The sequence below is a fragment of the Rhinolophus hipposideros genome (assembly GCF_964194185.1).
Source record: "Rhinolophus hipposideros genome assembly, chromosome: 4".
NCBI classification, from domain to species: Eukaryota; Metazoa; Chordata; class Mammalia; order Chiroptera; family Rhinolophidae; genus Rhinolophus; species Rhinolophus hipposideros.
In genome coordinates, this window is record NC_138050.1 from 39,741,560 (window position 1) to 39,762,401 (window position 20,842).

Sequence of the window (20,842 nt, forward strand, 5' to 3'; positions counted from 1 at the left end):
CGGGTGTCAATCACAATGTTTTATTACAATCAGTCTGTTGCTTACAATGAAAAAATCTCAGGAGATTCACCATACATATAAGGTTCTTAGTAACAAACAACAGAAAACGACTCTACTAAACTGGGCAGAAAAAGAATTTATTAATGTATGTATCAAACAGCTCACAGAATTGATGGGAAGGCTGGCAAACCCATCTTAGGAAGAGGCAGGTTTTCAGGAATGCGCATCCAGGCAGCACACCACCCAGCCAGGACATACCACAGCAACTGTCCAGTTAGAATGTCTCCCTAGGAACTACCACCAGACACTCACCAATACCTCCACTAAGGCTCTCCTCTATCACTTCTGGGAATCTTTTCATTGCCCAGAGGTCTTTGTGCCACTACCTCCAAGACCTGGAGGAAGCACCTGATTGACGTAAGTTAGTCACGTGACAATGCCCTAGTTGCAAGGGGCAGGAAGAAGGAATATTTGACCCTCTCCCCTAAGGAGCTCAGAGTAGTAAGAAAGACCTGCACTTAAAAGACAATTACAATGCAGTAATTGTCTTTTAAGTGTAGCAAGTACAATAGTTAAAGTGTGTACAATGCATTATGGAAGAGCAATAGATAAATTTAAGCTAGTCTTAGAGGATAGGGGTCAGAATGGAAGAGATCAAGATTTACAGAGTATGCATGAAACTATAGAAACATGCCTAATTGGTTGAAAATATCAGAAATCCCATCCTAACATCCAAAAAGTTCTGCTGAACCCTCATGTGACTAAAACTGTAAAGCTTGTCTTCAGCTCCTTTTTACCCCTTTTCTCCTTTTATGCCCTCCCAACCAGGCACACCAAGCTCCAAAATGAAGTACCCCACATTCCCTAGATACCAATCCCTGTTGCAGGCCATCAACTCCCCAAAGGGACCCAGTTCTATTGTCCTCTATTCTCTGAGTCTTAGATCTTGGAAGTGATACTTCAGAATCTTTTCCATAAATAACAAGGAAGTATACACATACAACACTTAAACAAGGAACTCTCTAGTGGGGATGAGGGTGAGGAGAAGATCTTAAGCCCTACATACTCAGTTTCTTTGCCCTCCTTCCCTCCAGGTAGCCTCTGAAAGAGCCTCAAAGAACACCCCAAGGATTTCTGAGAGCAGTCGGAAAGCCACCAATTTAATCAACTCTATATTCACTATTTTCGCACAATCTGAATGACCTGCAATAATGTATTCAAAAATAGAAATCTGAGCAGTGTTTTAAAAACAGCAAATTTAAATGCAGATCAATATAATCAGACCAATCTATAGTTTTAAATTAACAAATTTTTCACTTTGCTCTCCATTGCATACTCAATGCAAGATTATCAATTCCTGTAGCAAAATAAATAAATAAAAACCCAAAACAGTAAGCAAATGGGGAAAAAGGCAATAAGTTGATTTTCCTTTATTCCATCTCTTTCTACTATGGAGAAATAGGTTAAGAATTTTGTGCAACAAACCTACTAAGGAAAAACGTGTTTCCTCTGTAACATAAATTAAAATTTCTACTAAGTTTTACCAATAAAGAAAGGATAGTTTCATTCACAGTACCCTTTAAACCACTCCCTAAATTACATTCTAAAATCTAAGTAAGTTTTTACATAGTTCCTAAAAGGTAAAAATGAGACTCTAGGATTACATAGCTTAATTAAAACAGACTGTATAACCTTTGAGGATTGTGAGGCTTAGAGATTTATTCTTTTTAAAAAGCAATTTTTTAGCAGAGGCTTCCTTCCACACCATTTCTAAATTATTTTTTTGAAAACATTTACCAAATAATGGTAGCTGAGACAAGACTATCATGGGAAATTATTGTTTAGGGAACCAGACCTTCTACATGAACCCTTTTCCCTCTGGGAAATAGGGCAAAAAAGTAACATCAATTTGTGTCAAAGCAGCTAGAAAGAATAAGAATAAAATCCCTTGTTAGTTTATTTTCATCATTTTAATGTAAGACCAAAACAGACTGCTACAACAATATTTGGGATTCCACAGTGAACTGCATGCTTTTGATATTAAAAGACCTTTGTTGAAGCATGTGAACTTTACCTTTTAAGACATGAGTACGGGGATTTCAAGAATTTTTGTCAGCACACAATCATTCACAACAACCTTCTAGGTACTTATTTTTTCTATCGTTTCCAAAAAAAGTAATTCACACTTGCCAGAACCCCCTCCTCCCCACCACCACAGAAGAATTCAAAGTTCCTGAGCTCAAAAGTGATCAAATCCCACAGGTTCGTAAATTAGTAGTCCAAAGTTTGGTTTAAAAGTTTGAAAAACAGCAAACACCAAATACTAAATACCAAATAGACTATTATTGTTTGTATGAAGTAATGACTCATCAACTAAAACCAGACTGAAATTTTCTGTACCCAGGGTCCACTGGCAGAAAGCCTTCACTCTTAATGCTTCTCATAGCATCACAGGTTTTAGAAATTAAACAATACGTTTTCAGTATTCCACAGTAATCTTCACTTTCAAACACTGTAATAAATATCTACATGTTACACTAATATACAATTTTCTACATAAGCATTTTGTCGTATTACCAACTCTTAGTCTCAAATAATAGAATACAAGAAGCTATATAGGATAAAACACTATAGAGCTTTTGAATATTCCTTTCCCCAGCTGTTAGCAGGTAGCACTTTTTTTTTTTTTTAAGAGAAAGTGATGAAAAATCAGTAATTTTGCATCCAGTTTGACTTCAACTTTTTACTTTATCGTCTTCTGGTACCACCATACCCTAAATGAGAAGAGTAAAATTTACATTAGTTTTTAAAAATGCACTAGAATTGCTCATAAAGTTAAACAGTAATACATTTTCTTTTTAGCAAATGAGTAAGAGAAAGATGAAGGAAGGAGAGAACGAGCGTCCCGGTGGAACAGCGCTATGCAGGACGTAGGGCATCGCCTCCCCACAACGGCACTCCCTATCAGCCAATCATCATCAAGTATATGAAACTCACACATGCTTGCAACGAACAACTTTCAGTCAGAAAACCAAAGATGTGTTCTATGGCGGGGTCAATGTGGTACAGGCAACACACAAAGTCTAAGCCAAAAAGTAGGAAGGCCAATGAAGCCTAAGCCATGTCCTACTACCTCGCCCAACTCCAGCGGTAAATAGAAGTAATGTAGGGGAGGGCTACGGACTTTCAAAATCACGCACAGGTTACAAAAGGACTTTTCGTCTGAAAAGTCTCAATTTTTTTCAGGTTTTCCTTTAGGGTTTTTTTGGTAACGTTTTTATGATTTTCTTCATGTAAGTCCCGTACGTTTCTGATTGATACTTATGTTTTCTTACAATTTGTTTCCACTAAAAATGAGTTTTCTTTTGTCATGTTGTACCCTATGCAGTTCTATTTTTATATATCCTCCCAATCACTACTTCACCTTTTCTCCCTAAAAGTAACAACTACCTTAGCATCTAACACCATAGGTTAATTTTGCTTGTTTTTAGACATGTAGGTTTATAAAATATGAATGCTGTAATCATATTGTACATATTCTTTTGTGTCTGGTTTCTTTACATTTGGTAGACCTATCCACATGATTGCATATAACTATTTATTTATTCTCACTGTCTCATAGTATTCCATGGTATGTATATAACTCAATTTATTCATCCATTTTACTGCTGATGGATATTCCAGTTGGAGGTTATTATGAATAGGGACGCCACAGACATTCTTATATTTATAGTTCTGTGTACAAGCATATGTATTTCTGTTACAATACATTTGAGTGTGAAACTGCTGGGTCCTGGGTATGCTTATGTTCAATTTTAGTAGGTAATGCCAGTTTTTCAAAATAATCGTGTCAAATTATATTCACACCAGCACTATAAAAATTTCACTTTTACATTTCTAAACATTTCTAAACATATGTAAGTATATTCTATCAATTTCAAGAACTAATCATTGTTTTATAACTGCCCTGCTGAAGACAAACTCAATTCACAGCATTCCATTACTGCCTCGCTACCTACAACCTCCCATTCTCTGCTAATTAGCTGGATGTTTAACTCCAAATAGTTAATGTTTTTAATATTACATCTTCACTTTTTGCAAAATGTCCTCAACAACTGCAAGAAACATTACAATCAAACTTTTGACAATTATTTCAAGTATGACTCAATATATTTTTGAGTTTTACTGAATTTAGAAAGTTCAAACTTCTACTAGAAAAATCCACTTTAGAGCTTAAAGGACCCCTAGATATCACAGAATTAAACCTATATAGAGAAACCAATGTCCAAAAAGGTTTTAGTTAGAATCTTGGTTAGTGGTAGAAGTGAGTCTAAACCAAATCCTCATTTGATTTTTAAAAAATGTATAGAAGTGAAAGAATATAATTATATTTTAATCTCAGTGAATTCTGCTATTAATATTTCTAGCGGGAATGCCAAATAAAACCACAATCACTAAATGAATGTATAGTTAATCATCCTTCTTAAGTTCCAAAACTATTTCTGTACTTTACTGCTATGTAATAGAAACTTCTGTATTTTGCTCTTACCTGATGCTGTTCTGGATTTTGTCTCTGAACTTGAACATGCCGAATGGCTGTCTGAGCCTTCATGAAAAGGTGAGTAAGCACGTCTATTACATGTGCTGGAGTACGAGGGATGAGACGGGTAGTACCACGAGTCTGAAAAGGGTGTTGCTGCTCTAGAAAGACATAAAAGTGTGTCAAGCATTGTTCTTGTGCCTTTAATTTTTAAATACCTTCCTATTCCTAAATTATCAGAAAAAAAATCTTTTTACCAAGTGTTTTTTCTTCCATGTTCTAGTATATTAGGGTTAACATGAAATAAATACTGTCTTATATCTCTGGTTGTTGCCATTGGACCAGGGATAGTGACAGGGATAAAAGGCACTTTCTTTCTGAATTTGCACTCAAGTAAAATCTAAACTTAAACTACCAGTAATACTGAAGACATTCCAAAATCTGGCTCTACGCTTTTTCCAGCCTTGCTTCAATCATTCTCCTACCAAACCAGTCTGCTAACTATTCTCCAAAGGTTGTGTTCTTTCCTGCCTTCTCATTTTCTCAGATGTCAAGTAAACAGTCTTTTTCCTATGTCATATTATCTATAAAGATGACATAGGAAGAAACACAATGAAAAGAAAATAACATAGATAATATCAATCAAAGCACATACAGTGTACCTTGTCCATCCCCAGAGAATCCGATTTAATAGGGTAATGTCACTGTAATTTATTTTCCATAACAAAACCAAATCAAATTATAAGCAAAACAAAGAACTCTCGAAAGAAAAGTTGAATTAAAGACCAAGTGAGATAAATGCAAAGCCTACCTATTGCTGCCAAACAAGTATCCTAATATTCCTCCAGTTCCCAAGCCAGTCCAGAAACCTGGTCCTGAATTTTCATGTCCTTGTTGTCCTGTGAAAGCACTGCCAAAACCAGAAGTTGCACCATGTGGTCCTAGAAATAAAAATGATTATGTATCATCATTTAAACAAAACATAGCATACAAAACCAAACATAATATGACGCTTCAATTATTTTATCTGTCTTATCGTACTTATTAGTAATACTCAGATCTCAACTTATAAATTACTTGCATTCAAAAAGTGTATTTGTAAAATATTGGTTTATAACTAAGAAGCGCCTTTCCCACAGACATAAAAAAGAGGAAAGTATTTTAGGATTGGCGGGACCTTCCTATAAGCGTACATTTTCTCTGGTTAAGATCACCTACTACCCCCACTTGTCAGTTACTTCCTTTCTGCGTTGTGAACATCTCTACAAGCTCCAGGTGACAACTATATTTGAGTGTCTAATGGAGGAATCCATTAGAGGCAGCTACTAGATATTTATTAGTTGGGAAGTCAGATCTTAAAGGGACCAAAAAAGCATCTTCTGCTCAGAGGAAGTATTTTTAAAATTGATGTATAATATACATAAAGGAAAGTGTGTTACTCTTACACGTACAGCATAATAAATTTGTCTATATGTACCCACGCATGCACTACCCACATCAATAAATCATTTCTAGTAGCCCAGAAGGCTCCCTCATGACAATTCCCAATAGAGAGCCATCCACATCAGAGAGAAGCTTTACTCTAACCTCTTTCACCATACTCTAGTTTTATCCACGCTTGAACTCTTTATAAATAGAACCAGACAATAGGTACTCTTTTGTGTCTGCTACACCATTATGTCTATGAGAGTCAACCTCATTATTGTGTATATCATATTTTAGGTTTTTGAAACTGATGTGTGGTATTACATTGTGTGAAAGGAAATCACAATTTGTGTCATTTTAATGTTTATGGACACCCTATTTCCAGTTTTTGGTTACTGTGAATAAAAGTGCTATGAACATTCCTGTGCATGTTTTTTCATACACATACTCGTATGCATGCATTTCTCTTACATACATATCAAAGAATGGAACTGCTAGTTCATAGGGCAGGCATGTGTTTAGTAGGCATTTAGTTTTCCAAAGTGTTTTACCATTTTACCTCCTACCAGCAAGTTCCAGTTAACTATACCCTTGCCATTACTTAGTACTGTGTTTTTAATGTTAGCCATTACAGTGGTTATCTGGTAGTTAATAATGAATTCAGTGTGGTCTTAATCTGCATTTTCCTGAAGACTAATGAGGTTGAGCACCTTTTCATATTTTTATTGGGCATCTTGATATGTTCTTTTACGGTAAAACGGCTGTTCGAGTCCTGTCCATTTTTAAAATCGGGTTGTCTGTCTTAGATTTGTGGGAATTCTTTATATCTAGATACAAGTTCTTTATCGTATAGATGTCTTATAAATATTTTCTCCACAGTATGTAGCGTGCTTTTTCACTCTCTTAATATTTTCTTTTGATGACCAAATGTTCTTTCATGGCTGGTACTTTTTGTGTTCTACGAAATTTTTGCCTATCCCAAGGTCATGACAAATACTTTCCTACATTTTTATCTAGAAACGTAATTGTTTTACTTTTTATGTTGAGATCTATCATACTTAATAAATGTTGTGTATGGTGTAAGACAGAGTTCAAGGTAAATGCTTATTACCAAATCTGATCAAATTTTTCTGATTAAGATGATTTACAACCTATTAATGCATCCTAGAAATAGTAATCACAAATACCTCAGAGAAAAAAAGAACAAAATTAGTAAAAAAAAAAAAAAATTGAAAGTAAAAAATAAAATGAGAAGACAAATCTGCTTTGGTTTCCCAATGCAACCATTTTCTATTTCAGAAACTGCACAGGATTCATACCTCACATCTACCCGATGATGGCCATTGGCCAGGCAAACATACCTGTGAACTCTGGCTTAAAGCCTGAGGGAGGGGGTCCTGCTGAGTTGGTGAATCTCTGATGACGATGGAAATTTGGAGGATACTCAGAATATGGTGGAGGAGAATCTTGACCATCGCTAAGGAATAACTTATACACTCCAAAGGCAACAGCAAGTAGCACCACGATGGTAATCAATCCACTGATGCCACTGGAAACTGGGGAGTACAACTTATTATAATAATCAGAGAAAGAGTTTTTTCCAGACTCTCTCATTTTCTTCAGGCCAAGTTCCGTGTAATCTAAGTTATACTCCAAGCCACAGGAACCTCTTAGTACGTACTGGTCTTCAGAGGATTCATAGCCTTCACAGCTCACCACAGTTTTTCCAAATTTGTATGCAATATCTAAATCGGTCTTACATTCCCACTGTGAAGAAAAGTAGAAATAGGTTATTAGAACAAAACGATTTTTTTTTCTCACTTAATACTTATCATTTGTACTGTCTAGCTGTCAGAAAACAGCAAAATGAAGCAAAGAAATGATAAAACAAGATTCAGGACAATGAGTATTCCTGTGTTGGGAGAAGGGCAAGTTCGGGGCATCGAAGATATTGATGATGTTGAAGGTCTACATAAGCTCGGTGGTGGGGACATGAGTGCTCATTTTGTTACTATTCCTTATTCTTTACGTATAGATGTAAGGAATTATTTTGTACAAATTAAATATTCCCTAATTTATAAATTTTAAGCAAATTTTCTAAATGTCAACTTTTTGCCACTATTGTTCAAGATGCTTTCCTCAAAAATAGAGGTTTTTAAATCTTAAGGCTCAAATATCAGCATCATATATATGATAGCTTCATATACCATTACAGATAGTATATAATCTTCTGAGAAAAGCTTTCTACGCAAATTTTTTAAAACTATGGACTAACTTTTCAGAGTACAATCCTGCTAGTAATTCTCTTAAGTTTTCTTTTTAAAGATTTTCAAAAAATGCAGAAAGAATCCATGCTAGCCTCAAAAATTTCTACCTTTAAAAAAAAAAAAAGCCAGGTTTAATTTAAATTCTGTAACTGTATTTTGAGCTAAATAGCTAATATACTTCTTTAACAAAATTTAAAGAGACACTAGCTAAAATAGAGTTGATTGGCTCTATGACTGGTTCTATTGCCTTTCTGTGAGTTTATCTCTAAGAGGAAGACAAATTACCTCTTCTCTCAAACTTCAGATGCACTATTTTTATAACAGCCTTAATAAGATATAATCTACATACCATATATATTCACCCATTTCAATGGTTTTTAATATATTCAGAGTTGTGCCACCATCATCACAACCAATTTTAGAATATTGTCATTGCCCGTATCTCATATCCATTAGCAGTCACACTTTATTTCCCCCCAAATCTCCCATTTCTAGGCAACCACCAATCTTTCTCTATTCTGGACATTTCATGTAAAAGGAATCATACAATATGCAGTTCTAAGTGACTGGTTTCTTTCACTCAGCATAATGTTTTCAAGGTTCACACATATCGTAGCATGTCAGTACTTCATTCCTTTCTATGGCTTAATAATATTCCATTGTATAGATATACCATATTTTGTTTATTCATTCATCAATGATGGATATTTGGGTTGTCTACTACTTAGCTACTATGAAGAATGCTGCTACAAAAATTTATGTACAAATTTTTGTGTGGACACATGTTTTCAATTCTCGAGTATATTCCTAGGAGTGGAATAGTTGGGGTATATGGTAACTAACCTTTTGAGGAACTGCCAGTTTTCCAAATCAGCTTTTTATGTTCCTAACTGCAATGCATAAATTTCTCCACATCCTCAGCAACATTTGTTTATCTGTCTTTTCCATATTCTAGATACAAGTCCCCTATCAGATATATGATTTGCAAAAGCTTTTCCCCATCATACCGGTTGTCTTTTTACTTTCTTAATGGTATCCTTTGAAGCCCAACATTTTAATTTGGATAATATACAATTTTTATATTTTGTTGTTGTTGTTGCTACACCATTTTATTTTTAAGTCATTTTATTTAGAGGAAGATTTGTAAGTTTGCTGATGTAGGTAAATAAAACAAACTAAATCTCTATTAGCATTTCATGTTGTCAATTTCTTAATAATATGTACTAAATGTGGCTTCTAATTATTATTTAAACTCTTAGAATTGGAAGAGGCTCTCCTGCTACTAAGTCAATGTATGATATCCTCTAAACTTCTTTGCTAATGGTATTCTCTTCTCTATCTCTTCAGCTCTAAAAATCTTAATGCTTCCTTCCTAACACGGCACATACTTTCTTCTTTAAGTCTTTCCCAATCCCCCACCCCCCCTTTGTTGGTACCAACATGTAATTTGAGTGTTTGTCTTATCTCCTCTACCGGGAAGAGAGTTTCTTGGGTTATGACTCCATCTCTTTCATTTTTATATACAGTTTCATATATGTTGAATGAATGACGTCACCTCACCATTAGTGTCTTTTTTCCCATCAGACTGTAGAAGTAATTTAAAAGTAAAATGAGAGTGGGACATCTGAAGATTCTTGATTCAGTTAGCAGTAATAGAAAAAAATGTTGTGAATTAATTAAGTATTAATTAATTAAGTAAATCTGAACTCTCTCTGTGAACTGCACATATCATGCATAAAGGTTGGAAGGGGAAATCAGCAACACAAGTTTCTTGCCAAATGACCAGTCATCTCAAAACCTTTTTAAAAGCAGGCAGAATACAAAGTAGAATATATTAGTATTGATTTAAACTGAATTCATTTAATAAAATCTATTCCATTTCTAAAGAATAAATTTTGGAACTTCAAGAAGATGGTCCAGGGGCCGGCCCAGTGGCTCAGGCGGTTAGAGCTCCATGGCCCTAACTCCAAAGGCTGCAGGTTCGATTCCCACATGGGCCAGTGGGCTCTCAACCACAAGGCTGCCAGTTCAATTCCTCGAGTCCCACAAGGGATGGTGGGCAGCGCCCCCTACAACTAAGATTGAACACAGCACCTTGAGCTAAGCTGCCGCTGAGCTCCCAGATGGCTCAGTTGGTTAGAGCGCAGGCTCTCAACCACAAGGTTGCCAGTTCGACTCCCACAAGAGATGGTGGGCTGCGCCCCCTGCAACTAGCAATGGCAACTGGACCTGGAGCTGAGCTGCACCCTCCACAACTAAGACTGAAAGGACAACAACTTGAAGCTGAACAGCACCCTCCACAAATAAGATTGAAAGGACAACTTGACTTGGAAAAAAGTCCTGGAAGTACACACTGTTCCCCAATAAAGTCCTGTTCCCCTTCCCCAATAAAATATTTAAAAAAAAAAAAATTATATATATAAAAAAAAAGATGGTACACCCACAGTACAAAATGCCAGAGTCAAAACAATAAAGACCACTGAAATGCTTTTGTTCAGAAGTAACCACGCTCAGTTCTAAAATAATTTTAAAATCAGCTGTTTGAAGCACAATAGGAAGACATATATTCCCACTGTTTACAATCTACAATTCCTTATCATAACTTTAATATATTTCTTAAGAATAAGTTGGTATTCTTTAAGGAATGACAGAAAACTAACAACCAGAAGAAATCCTACCTCCCCCCCCATCCCAAGTATATGAAAAGTATTGAAAATTTACTAATGTCTTAGAAGAAAGTTCTGGTACAGAAAATTACAATGAATATTTCCAGGCCTTAAAATCAGTTCATTTCTTTTGGAAGAAGTTTCTGCCAAAGAACGAATGAAATGATTTATATTTATATGTTTTAGGTTAACCTGAGATTTTCTATAGGTGCTACCCCAAAATACTGAATAATGCCACAATAAACACTTTATTGAATAAAAATCCCATTTAAACTGCCATCAACATAATGAATATTACCTGTACATCATAACCATCCCAGCCTTTGTTCTCACACTGTATGACTTTTGGGGTATAAGAATCACATCCAGCTGTGCCTCCAACACATTTCAACTGTGGGATTGGCTCCAGCCTACGGGAGGTAGTATAGCGGTCATAATGGAGGGTAAGAGCTTTCACATCCCGCAACAATATTCTGTCTGAAATAATAAAGACACAGATGAACAGATAGTAAATATCTTGTCAAACATATAAAATCATCCTAATAAAACTCCTGTCATACGAAATACTTTCAAAAGTAAGGGTCTTTCTCACTTTTTGAGGATGACTAAGAAAAAGATGAAACAATCTCCCAAAGTCATCCTAACTACAGAAAATTCAGGTGGTCACACTTTTAAGGCCTTCCTTCATTTCAGGCCTGATGCTCCCCAAACTGCTTCTATATCACAAGTTCTACATAATTTTTGCAAAATCAGAACAAAAAGTTCATTAACCTGAAACATACTCTTGTACGACCACATTAATGGTTAACTAAAATGGCAAAAAACATACATCAATATACATCAAACACATTTAATGATCCAAATGTCAATAGGTGAATGGATTAATAAAATTTTGGTTTATTCATACAGCAGAATATTCTACACCAGTTAAAATGAGTGAACTACAATTTATGTAACAGTCTAGGAATATTAAAAACATTTTAAGTAAAATCCAAGATGCCAAATATTTATGATAGCTTTACATAAACCTTGAAAGCCAGCAAAACATTACTATATATTGTTAATGTCGATACGTGTATATAATGAGAGTATGTGAACATGAACAGGAATGATTCAACCCCAAATTCAGATGAGTATCTCTGAGGAAAAAAGAGACTATTTATTTAGCTCTCCATTCTTGTTTTATTACTTTTGGATGGGGGGAAGATTTGCTGCAAATATGGTAAAATGTGAAGATTCAATAAAACTGTGTGGTGAGTGTATGGGTGTTCATTGTGTATGTACTTAAATATTTAAAATATTTCACAATTATACAAATTAAAAATATTTAAACTATTTTATAATTTCAAAATCACATTGACAAAGAGGTTTCAGAATAAGAAGTCAAATAAGAAAATTATGTCTGGCATTCATATTCATAAATGAATTTCAAAGCGCTACTGGAAAATGAACAGTCTTCCTACTTATCACACTTGGATTATGATAAAAGATGACCGTGAACTGGTTCGCTCAACATCATTTCCCTCTCAAATTGGTATGCCTTCTTGCAAAGCTAACAGAATCCCAAAATCTCTTGCAACTTGAGTTCCCAAAGAGGGACTCAAGCCAGACCTAGAGAACAGACCTTAAACCCAGACTGCATACTGTGTCCTTTGGCTGACAAGCAGTCATAGGGGCTCTGGGTTTTCGTGACAGCATTCCAGTACCCCTTAATCAGCTTCGTGGATGTCAATAGGCTTGACGTGAGCAATCCATTTTTCACTGCTGCATGTAGCAGGCATCACTTTCTACTATTTTGTTAGCATCTAATTCCCTATATTCAACCTGCCACAATTAACAGAATTTGCCGCCTCCCAAATTCTACTAAAACTACAATAAATGGATTGTTTTGTTGATATGAATGAACAATGTCAAGGAAAACAGAAAAGGAGATGACAACAGAATTTTGGAAGGTGAAAGCAGATGGACTAGTGGTAGGTGACTAAGCCAAATGCCAGACCAACAGATTTGGAAAACTGAGAACCAACCTCACATACATAACAGAATCCCTAAAAGGAACAAGAAATGGCAGCTCTTGACTTGGAGGCCTATAATAAGCACTACAAGGCGAAAGCTACTTGAGAAGCTACAATCTCCAGACCCTCTCCCAACTCTACACTGCTGCAACTTGCCCCTTCTCCACCAGGAAAATGTCTGGTGACGTATTCTCTAAGAATGGTAAAAACTGAAGGGCTCTGCACTGGGGCACAGCAGAAAGGTACAAAAACATAACAGGGTGCCCAAGTAACTGTATGCACTCTGAATGCCAAAAGCATAGACCACTTTCCCACATGGCTCACAAAATGCTAGCAACCATTCCTTTGCCCTCTGAGTGAGAGACTGGAAGTCTATTCCTGCTGTAATCTAACCAATAAGAAATACATATACCAACATCAGGAGTTTCCCCAAAAAGAACCGCCTAAGTAACCTTAGTCACCAGGTTGCCCCACAGTAAAGTTCAAAATCCAAAAGCACCAACCACCTTATCAATATAAGCTTCCAATCAGCTTTTTGGTTCCCACCAGTAATCATGAGCAGAGCCAAGAATTACTGAAAATATGAGGAAACCCCTAACATGTAATACAGCAACCAATACAAAGCAAAACCACAAAAGCAATTTGGAGGAAAGAGAGACTGTACAGAAGAAGAAAACTTTAAAAAAAAATTTTTAAAGCTATGATCCTCAGAAATATAAAACATTGCATACATAAAACAGTCGTTTTTAAAAGGAACACTCAGAGAACAAAACAAGAACTGGAAATTAAAGACAGGGCAGCTGAGATGAAAAACTCCATAGAATTGTTATAGGTTAAGAAAATCTCCTAGGAAGTAGAACAAGAAGATGGAAAGTAGGGGCGGGGGGGGGGGGGGGGAAGAGAATTACAGGACCAATTCGGAAAGTCCAAAAATCTAACGGGATGGGACAAACTCAGTGATATAATTTAAGAAAAATTCCCACAACTAAAGAATGTGAGCTGTCCTACTAAAAGGACCCAATAAATACCCAGGCCTCAAAACAGACCCACACGAAGGTACATCATTGTGAAATCTTAGAACACTGTAGACAATAACTGCCAACAAATTGTCAGAAAAAAAGGGGAAAAACAGGTCACATACAAAAGATAAAGAATTAGAAAAGCTTCCAATAGCTCAACAGGATAGAAGAAGTGGAGAAATGTCTTCAAAATCTAAAAGAAAAAGACTGGCGGGGTATAGAATTCTAGATTGTCACTCAAACAGGAGGGTAGAATTTTCAGGAATATTAGTAATGGTACACAGAGTTCTTTCTAGTCACAAGCCAGGGGAAAAATTTAACTTCACAAGAGCGAGATAAAGCCACTTTAATCCACTAGTCAATCTTCGCATCATTAATGGCAGAACAAATTGACATTACACCATCTCCTATGATGTAATCCCCCAAAGTACTTAACATGAACCTAATCAAGCCTTTGGACCTAAGCCAGTTTACTAAAAATACAGAAGAAAGAAAACCAAGCTAAAACAACATCATGAGAAAACAGAATCCAGAAGGTAGACTATTCTAAAGGACAACTGGCCCAAATTCTTCAGACAAGCAGTAGCATGAAAAAAAGGGCTGTTCTACCTTTAAAAAGACCGAAGGGATAATTCAATTAAATGCACTGCATGTTTCTGCATTGGGTCCTGGTTTGAACAAACTAGCTTGGACGTTTTAGGGACCACTGTTATATCTGAATATGGAATGGGTAATTAATGATATTAAGAAATTAGGATTAGTTTTGTTAAATGTGATGTTTTTACTATGTGGAGAAAAGTTCCTTTAAAAAAAAAAAAAGGATGAAAACTGGAAGACTTATGGGGTGGCCTGTCATGATGCCTACAATTTACATTAAAATATTTCTACATTTGAATAAAAAAGAGTTGAAAGAAAACAAAGAACTTAAGACTGATAACTTTCCATAAAAATTTAAAATACCCTTCCAAGAATTCCCCTAGCAGACAAACTAGAATGACTCAGCATCAAGGGATTCTACTAGGAGGAGTGTCATGCAGGGTCTCAGCTCCCACTCCCCACATAAGAACGCAGGACACGGTGAGGCCCAAAAGGAACACCCATGGAGCCATAAGTAGGGGAGTAAAACCAATCTATTCTCCCTGGCGGCTGGGCTGGAGACACAGGAAGCAGGATCTACATAATCTGCCTAACTGCAGTCCACGCTTGCCAGCCACCATCTTCTTGCTAGCCCCCATTCCTTTTTCTGCTAGCGTAGCCACAGCCGTTATATTAGTGGCCAATGGCCTACGGGTTACAGCTGACAGCCAACTAGCCACAGCTTCTGGCCATCTGATCACAGTTGATGGCCATTTACTACCCGAGCCAGCACCTTTCTATTGTGAGGCCAAGAGCCTGGAAACTGTTTTTTGGGGCTTTGTCCCCACAAGGAGTATTTGGCTTTTCCAGTATTATCACAGAGGTAGACAAGAAGGTAGAGAATGGCTTCTGAGTAATCATCCAATAGTGTCTGTCACACTTGGTACAAACAGCAGAAGAAAAAACATTTTATTTAGAGTTTCTGGACCTACAAAATCCAAGAGAACTTCCCAAAAAACAATCCTATTATAATTAAAGAGTAAAACGGCTGCATATTTTATCAAGTACCAAAAGTCAATAGCTTTTTCTATACCTGTAATATCCAATTACAAATGAAAATGGAAACACTATTTCAAATTAGTGACAAATTACATACCTACAAAAATATTTACAAATAAGCTTAAGGTCAAGATGTGATCTTCATATATAAGAAAATACTATATGAGACCTAAATAAATTTAATGCACTTCCAACCAAGAACCCAGTTGGGTTTTTTGGAACTGGAAGGAAATTATGTTAAAGATCCAATGGACACTGATTTGTGGTTCTTCATTTATCCTATTAAATTTTTCTATATTCTAAAGGAAAAAAAGAAATCCAACAAAAAATTTAATGTCTATAAATAGCCAAAGAATTTTTGAAAAACACATTGCCTACCAGATAATAAAGCTTACTATAAAGTTACTATAATTAAAATTGTATGGAATTGAAACAAATAGACAAGGGAACTGTGAAACAAAAGGAAGTCTAGAAATAAATCCAGATATATGTGGGAATTCGATAAAAGAATAAAGTAATCTATTTAATAGAAAATGGATGGCTTCTTTAATAAATGACACTGTCATAACTGACCATACAGCTAAAAGAAAATCCTCCTAAAGCTACATAAAAAGTTAATTCCACATGGGCTAAAAATCTAAAATTTCCAAGAACTATATTAAAATAAAATGTGCTCTATTAAACCCAAACTACCTCCTCAAAAATAAAAAATTTAACAATGAAAATGTTCAATGGTTTAAAAAGCCACCAAGTATAATTAAACTTAACAGGAATAATTTGAATTTATTGTAGCAGAGTTAAGATAACATAAAGAACACTGCAGTTATTAATAATTCCCATCACTACCTTGCTTATGACTTTGGCCAAATCACTTAATTTATCTATATAAAAGTTTCCTTTCCTGTAAAATTAAGACAATAAATCCAAGGTAAAATTGGTTGTGAAACTTAGATATGAATACTAAAATTATCTAGCAGAATACTTAAAACATAATAGGTGATAAAGTACGATACAAATTATTGAAAATGTTTATGGGGTTGTATACACATGGGATACCACCGTGTTTCCCTGAAAATAAGACCTAGCCGGACCATCAGCTCTAATGTGTCTGTTGGAGCCAAAATTAATGTAAGACCCTGTATTTATTTTGTTGTGTTATGTGTTGTTATGTGCCGTGATGTGACGTGACGTTATGTTATACCCGGTCTTATAGGAAAATAAGACTGTGTCTTATGTTAATTTTTGCTCCAAAAGATCCATTAGAGCTGATCGTCCAGCTAGGTCTTATTTTCAGGGAAACACGGCATTACCATAACCCTACAGCATCTTTCCTCCCTAGAGGTCCTAAAGGTCACTATGTTTTGTGTCCCCCAAAAGTCGTATGTTGAAGCACTGATCCCAGTGTGATACTATTTGAAGGCAGGGCCTTTGGGATGTTATTCATTTTAGATGAGGTCATGAAGTCAAGCCATAACATCTTTACTCTTCAGAACAAAAATGAAATTGTAACTGTTTGTTTTTTAATTCTAATTTAAAGCACGCATCACTTATTAAATGGAAATCTGTATATATGTGATACATACACACATATTAATTACAAGGAATATTACTGATTCCATAAAAAATTATTTACATAATTCTAATAACATAATGATAGAACAGAGCATTTTCCCTAAAAATCTCTTATGTCCCATCACAAAAACTAATAATATGAAAATATTTCTTAAATTCTAAAGTACAGTTTAAAACAATGAGAAAAGCTGGAATAACACAACGTAATTCACTCTCATGGTCAGAATAAGCAGCATGAGTTCTGCTCTCATAACTGTTGTGATTCTGCTAACCTACCCACAAGGTCGGCTGCCTCGTCCACTGAGCGTGACTCAGAGACTGAGGATGTCACGGCAACTGCCAGCCATAGCAACAGGCAGTCACGGAAACAGTCAGCGACATCAGACACTCATGAAAACAAAGCGAGATGCGCAGGTGAGCGCCGAGCTTCCCAGCCCGACTCCGGCACGAGGGCCGTAGCCCGAGAACAGAGCAAGGGGACAGATTCTGAGTCCAGAGAAGGAAGAAAGGAGACGTGAGAATGCTGAGCGGTCCCGCCCGCCCACTCCCCAACGATCCCCCCTCTCCCGTAGGACTTCTGGGGAGACCAAAACGCCAGGCGGCTCACAGATGAATAGAGAGCGGGATGAAAATGAGGAATTGGAGCAGAAAGGCTCAAGGGGCGGCAAACGGAAACGGTCGCCCGCGAAGCCTCCCGAAAGCAGGCTGAAGGCGGCAGGAAGGCGCGAGTGAGGACCGCACTCACCAGGGTTGTTCCAGCCCAGGACAGGGCCCCCGATCAGCAGAAGCAAAAGGAGGCTGAGGAGATGGCAGCGTCCTACCGCTCCGGGCCCACCGACTGCGGCCATGGCGCTCAGTGAAGATGGCGCGCGGCTGCCAGGCATTCGTGATGCGGGAGTCAGCGCGTAGCCGCTGGGCGATGCCGGCAGCTCGGGCCACGGAAAACGAAAGGTCTGTAAGCAGAGGCCCAGCCACTACGAAGGTTCGGCCGCCACTGTCACGTCACTGCCGCTGCGGCGCGTGGGGGAACGTGAGTGGACGCGGCTGGTCCCGCCCATGGTGCTCTGCGCGGGCGTGGGTGGGACGCCGCCATTGAGGGCGGAGCCAATGGCGGGACGCGGAGCCTGTGGGCGGGGCCGGGGGCCGCCCTGCGGGAGGCTTTCCGCTCAGGTGCTGCGATTGCAGAGAAAGAAACCAACACAGTGAAGTCTAAGATGTGTAGTCAAGTTATGTATTTACAAAAACCTCAATAACTTTCCCCAGGGAAAGTGACTATGCCTTATTCAACTTTATGTCTTCAGCACCTCGCACAGCACCCGGCACTATTCGCGTTCCATTACTGCTCGCGAAATAGAGAAGATTCGAGCGAAAGGTAGCACGGAAATAAATTGTCTGCTTTCCGAAGCTCAGAAACTTTACATATTTCCTTGTACGTGGTGGCAGTAAGGATTTACAGAATACCAGAAGAGAAACTACTGCCTACAGAGCCAGCCAGAGGAAACAGTTCTAAGAGTGCAGAGGCATTGTCTTTAAGGTCTCACAGGCCTGCTTTCTCTGGTTCATTCATTCAACATATATAGGTGGAATGCCTTAGGTGTGTCAGGTACTCTTTTAGGCATGAAGGATACACCCAAGGTGCCTGTACTCATGGAGCTTACACTGAAGTGGGATAGGACACACAAAGCTAAATAATAAATTAATAAATAGTATAGGTAGAGATAAGGGCATTGATGAAAATACAAGTGACACCAGTACAATATAGAGACTGGGGGGCGACTTCAAGGAGAATCTTGCTGAGGAAGTGATTTCGAAGATTTGATACCTGAATGATGAGAAAGAACCAGCCATGCAAAGATCAGGGGAAGAACCCTCACGGTCCAGTGAACAGTGGATGCAAAAGCCCCAGCTTTGTGTTTTGAGGAACATCGTTCACTAATTTGACCAATATGTTTATATACTGACCACCTACCAGTACCTAGTAGTACCTGCTAGGCGCTATTCTAGTTTCTGGGGATGATACAGCAATGAACAAAACAAAATTGGGGGTGTGGGGGGCTAAACGGGGAGAGGCAAACAAGGCAAGTATAACTGAAGCAAAGTAAATTAGGGGAAGAGTGAAACGAGAGAAGGCAGAACAGTAGTGGCTTGGAGTGGGACCAAACGGGACTGGAATAAAGATAATAGAGAATTCTATTCTCAGTATGTTAAGTTTGAGGTAGGCATTCAGGTAGACATCTTATAGACACCTGGATACTTGAAAGTCTGAATTTCAAGCTAAGGTAAACTTGGTAGCTGTTACCAAAATGAAGACAGTATTTAATGCCACAGGAGACACAACGCATAGGGAGAGAATTTAGTTTAGATATGGCAGTAGCAATGTCTGAACCTAATTTGGATCCTTATTCAAACAACTATAAAATAAATGACATTAAGAAGATAATTGGAAATGTGAACACTGACTCGATATATAAAGGTATTAAAGAATCATTTTTCATGTGTGATAAATGTACTATGACTATTTATTTTTAAGAATTCTTTTAGAAAAACTAACATATTAAAGGTTAAAACTTGTATAAGGAATTTCCTTCAAAATAATATGGGGAAAATAATATGTGGGGGGGAAGCAGATGAGGAGTATAGCAAAACAACATTGACCATGTGTTAATTGTTGAGGATAGCTGATGGTACATGGAAGTTCATTATACTACTCAGACTACTTTTTTATATATATTTAAATTTTTCCATAATAAAGTTTTTTAAAAACTAAAACTAAAATCTTCTCTGATTTGATCTGTAAGTTAGTAATTCAAAATTAACAAAATTGTGGGGAGGATTAAATCAGATAAATATTTAAAGCACCAAGCACATAGCAGCTGCTCAATAAACCACAGCTCTCTTTCTCTCACTTCCATTCCCATCTTTGTGAATTAACTTTGGAGGACAGGAAACCAACTGATTTAAAAGTTTTGAAACTATGAAAGGTTAACTATTATGTAAGAATACTTAGAGAACATTTAAAGGACATAACATTAATGTTTAGTATTCACTGGGCAAACTGATGAAGAAAACTGACATTCTGCCTTTTTCAGATAATTATTTTCAAGCTTTAGTTTGCATGGGAAATCTTTAGGGTGCTTGTTAAAATTTCAGATTCCTGGGCTCTGCCCACAAAAGTTCTGATTCAGGTCTGGAGTGGGACCCAGAAGATTGCATATTTAGAAAGCATCCCAAAGAATTCTGTTGTAGGTGGTCTTTGAAGTACAACATTTGGAATCACTATTTTTAAGATCTCAACTGACTCTTGACAACATCTATAGACCAAAAATAGTCCTTAAGGTAGTGTTTTCTTCCTAGAAATACTATGAATCTCATGGGAAAGTCAAATGACACAATCTCTTAGGATCCTGTGACCATAGAAGCAAAATATAGATCCTCCTAACCTGAAGAACAATCCCAATTACCGATGTCACCAAGAATGAATGTCTGATAAAAAATAAATAAATAAATAATAAATAAATAAATAAATAAAAAGAATGAATGTCTGTCTGTAATGCCCAACCCATTGTATTCACAAGCGGAAATTAGCGGACTAGCACTTAACCTTGCCACAGGGGCTTGTGGAAACTCCAAAAGGCTTCCTAAAATGTGATTTTCCCGAGGAGCCAAGCTATGAGCCTATGAGATAAGAACCTATCACTTCCCC

At 37.1% G+C, this 20,842-nt stretch overlaps 1 protein-coding gene across 3 annotated transcripts in view; it reads right to left on the bottom strand.

Annotated features, from left to right (window-relative positions):
• SARAF (store-operated calcium entry associated regulatory factor) overlaps positions 1-20,842 on the bottom strand; it is a 22,892-nt gene continuing 2,050 nt past the window's right edge. The window contains exons 2-7 of one of the 3 annotated variants that reach the window (XM_081046491.1): positions 17,885-18,312; positions 11,197-11,375; positions 7,327-7,732; positions 5,352-5,481; positions 4,550-4,701; positions 1-2,774 (exon numbers count right to left, since the gene is read on the bottom strand). In XM_081046491.1, the coding sequence (XP_080902617.1) occupies positions 2,749-2,774; positions 4,550-4,701; positions 5,352-5,481; positions 7,327-7,732; positions 11,197-11,375; positions 17,885-18,023 (1,032 nt within the window). In that variant the 5' untranslated portion in view covers positions 18,024-18,312 and the 3' untranslated portion in view covers positions 1-2,748. Of the gene's footprint in view, positions 2,775-4,549; positions 4,702-5,351; positions 5,482-7,326; positions 7,733-11,196; positions 11,376-17,884; positions 19,892-20,842 lie in introns of those variants that run through there. The other 2 variants (XM_081046490.1, XM_081046492.1) reach the window with 2 other exon arrangements.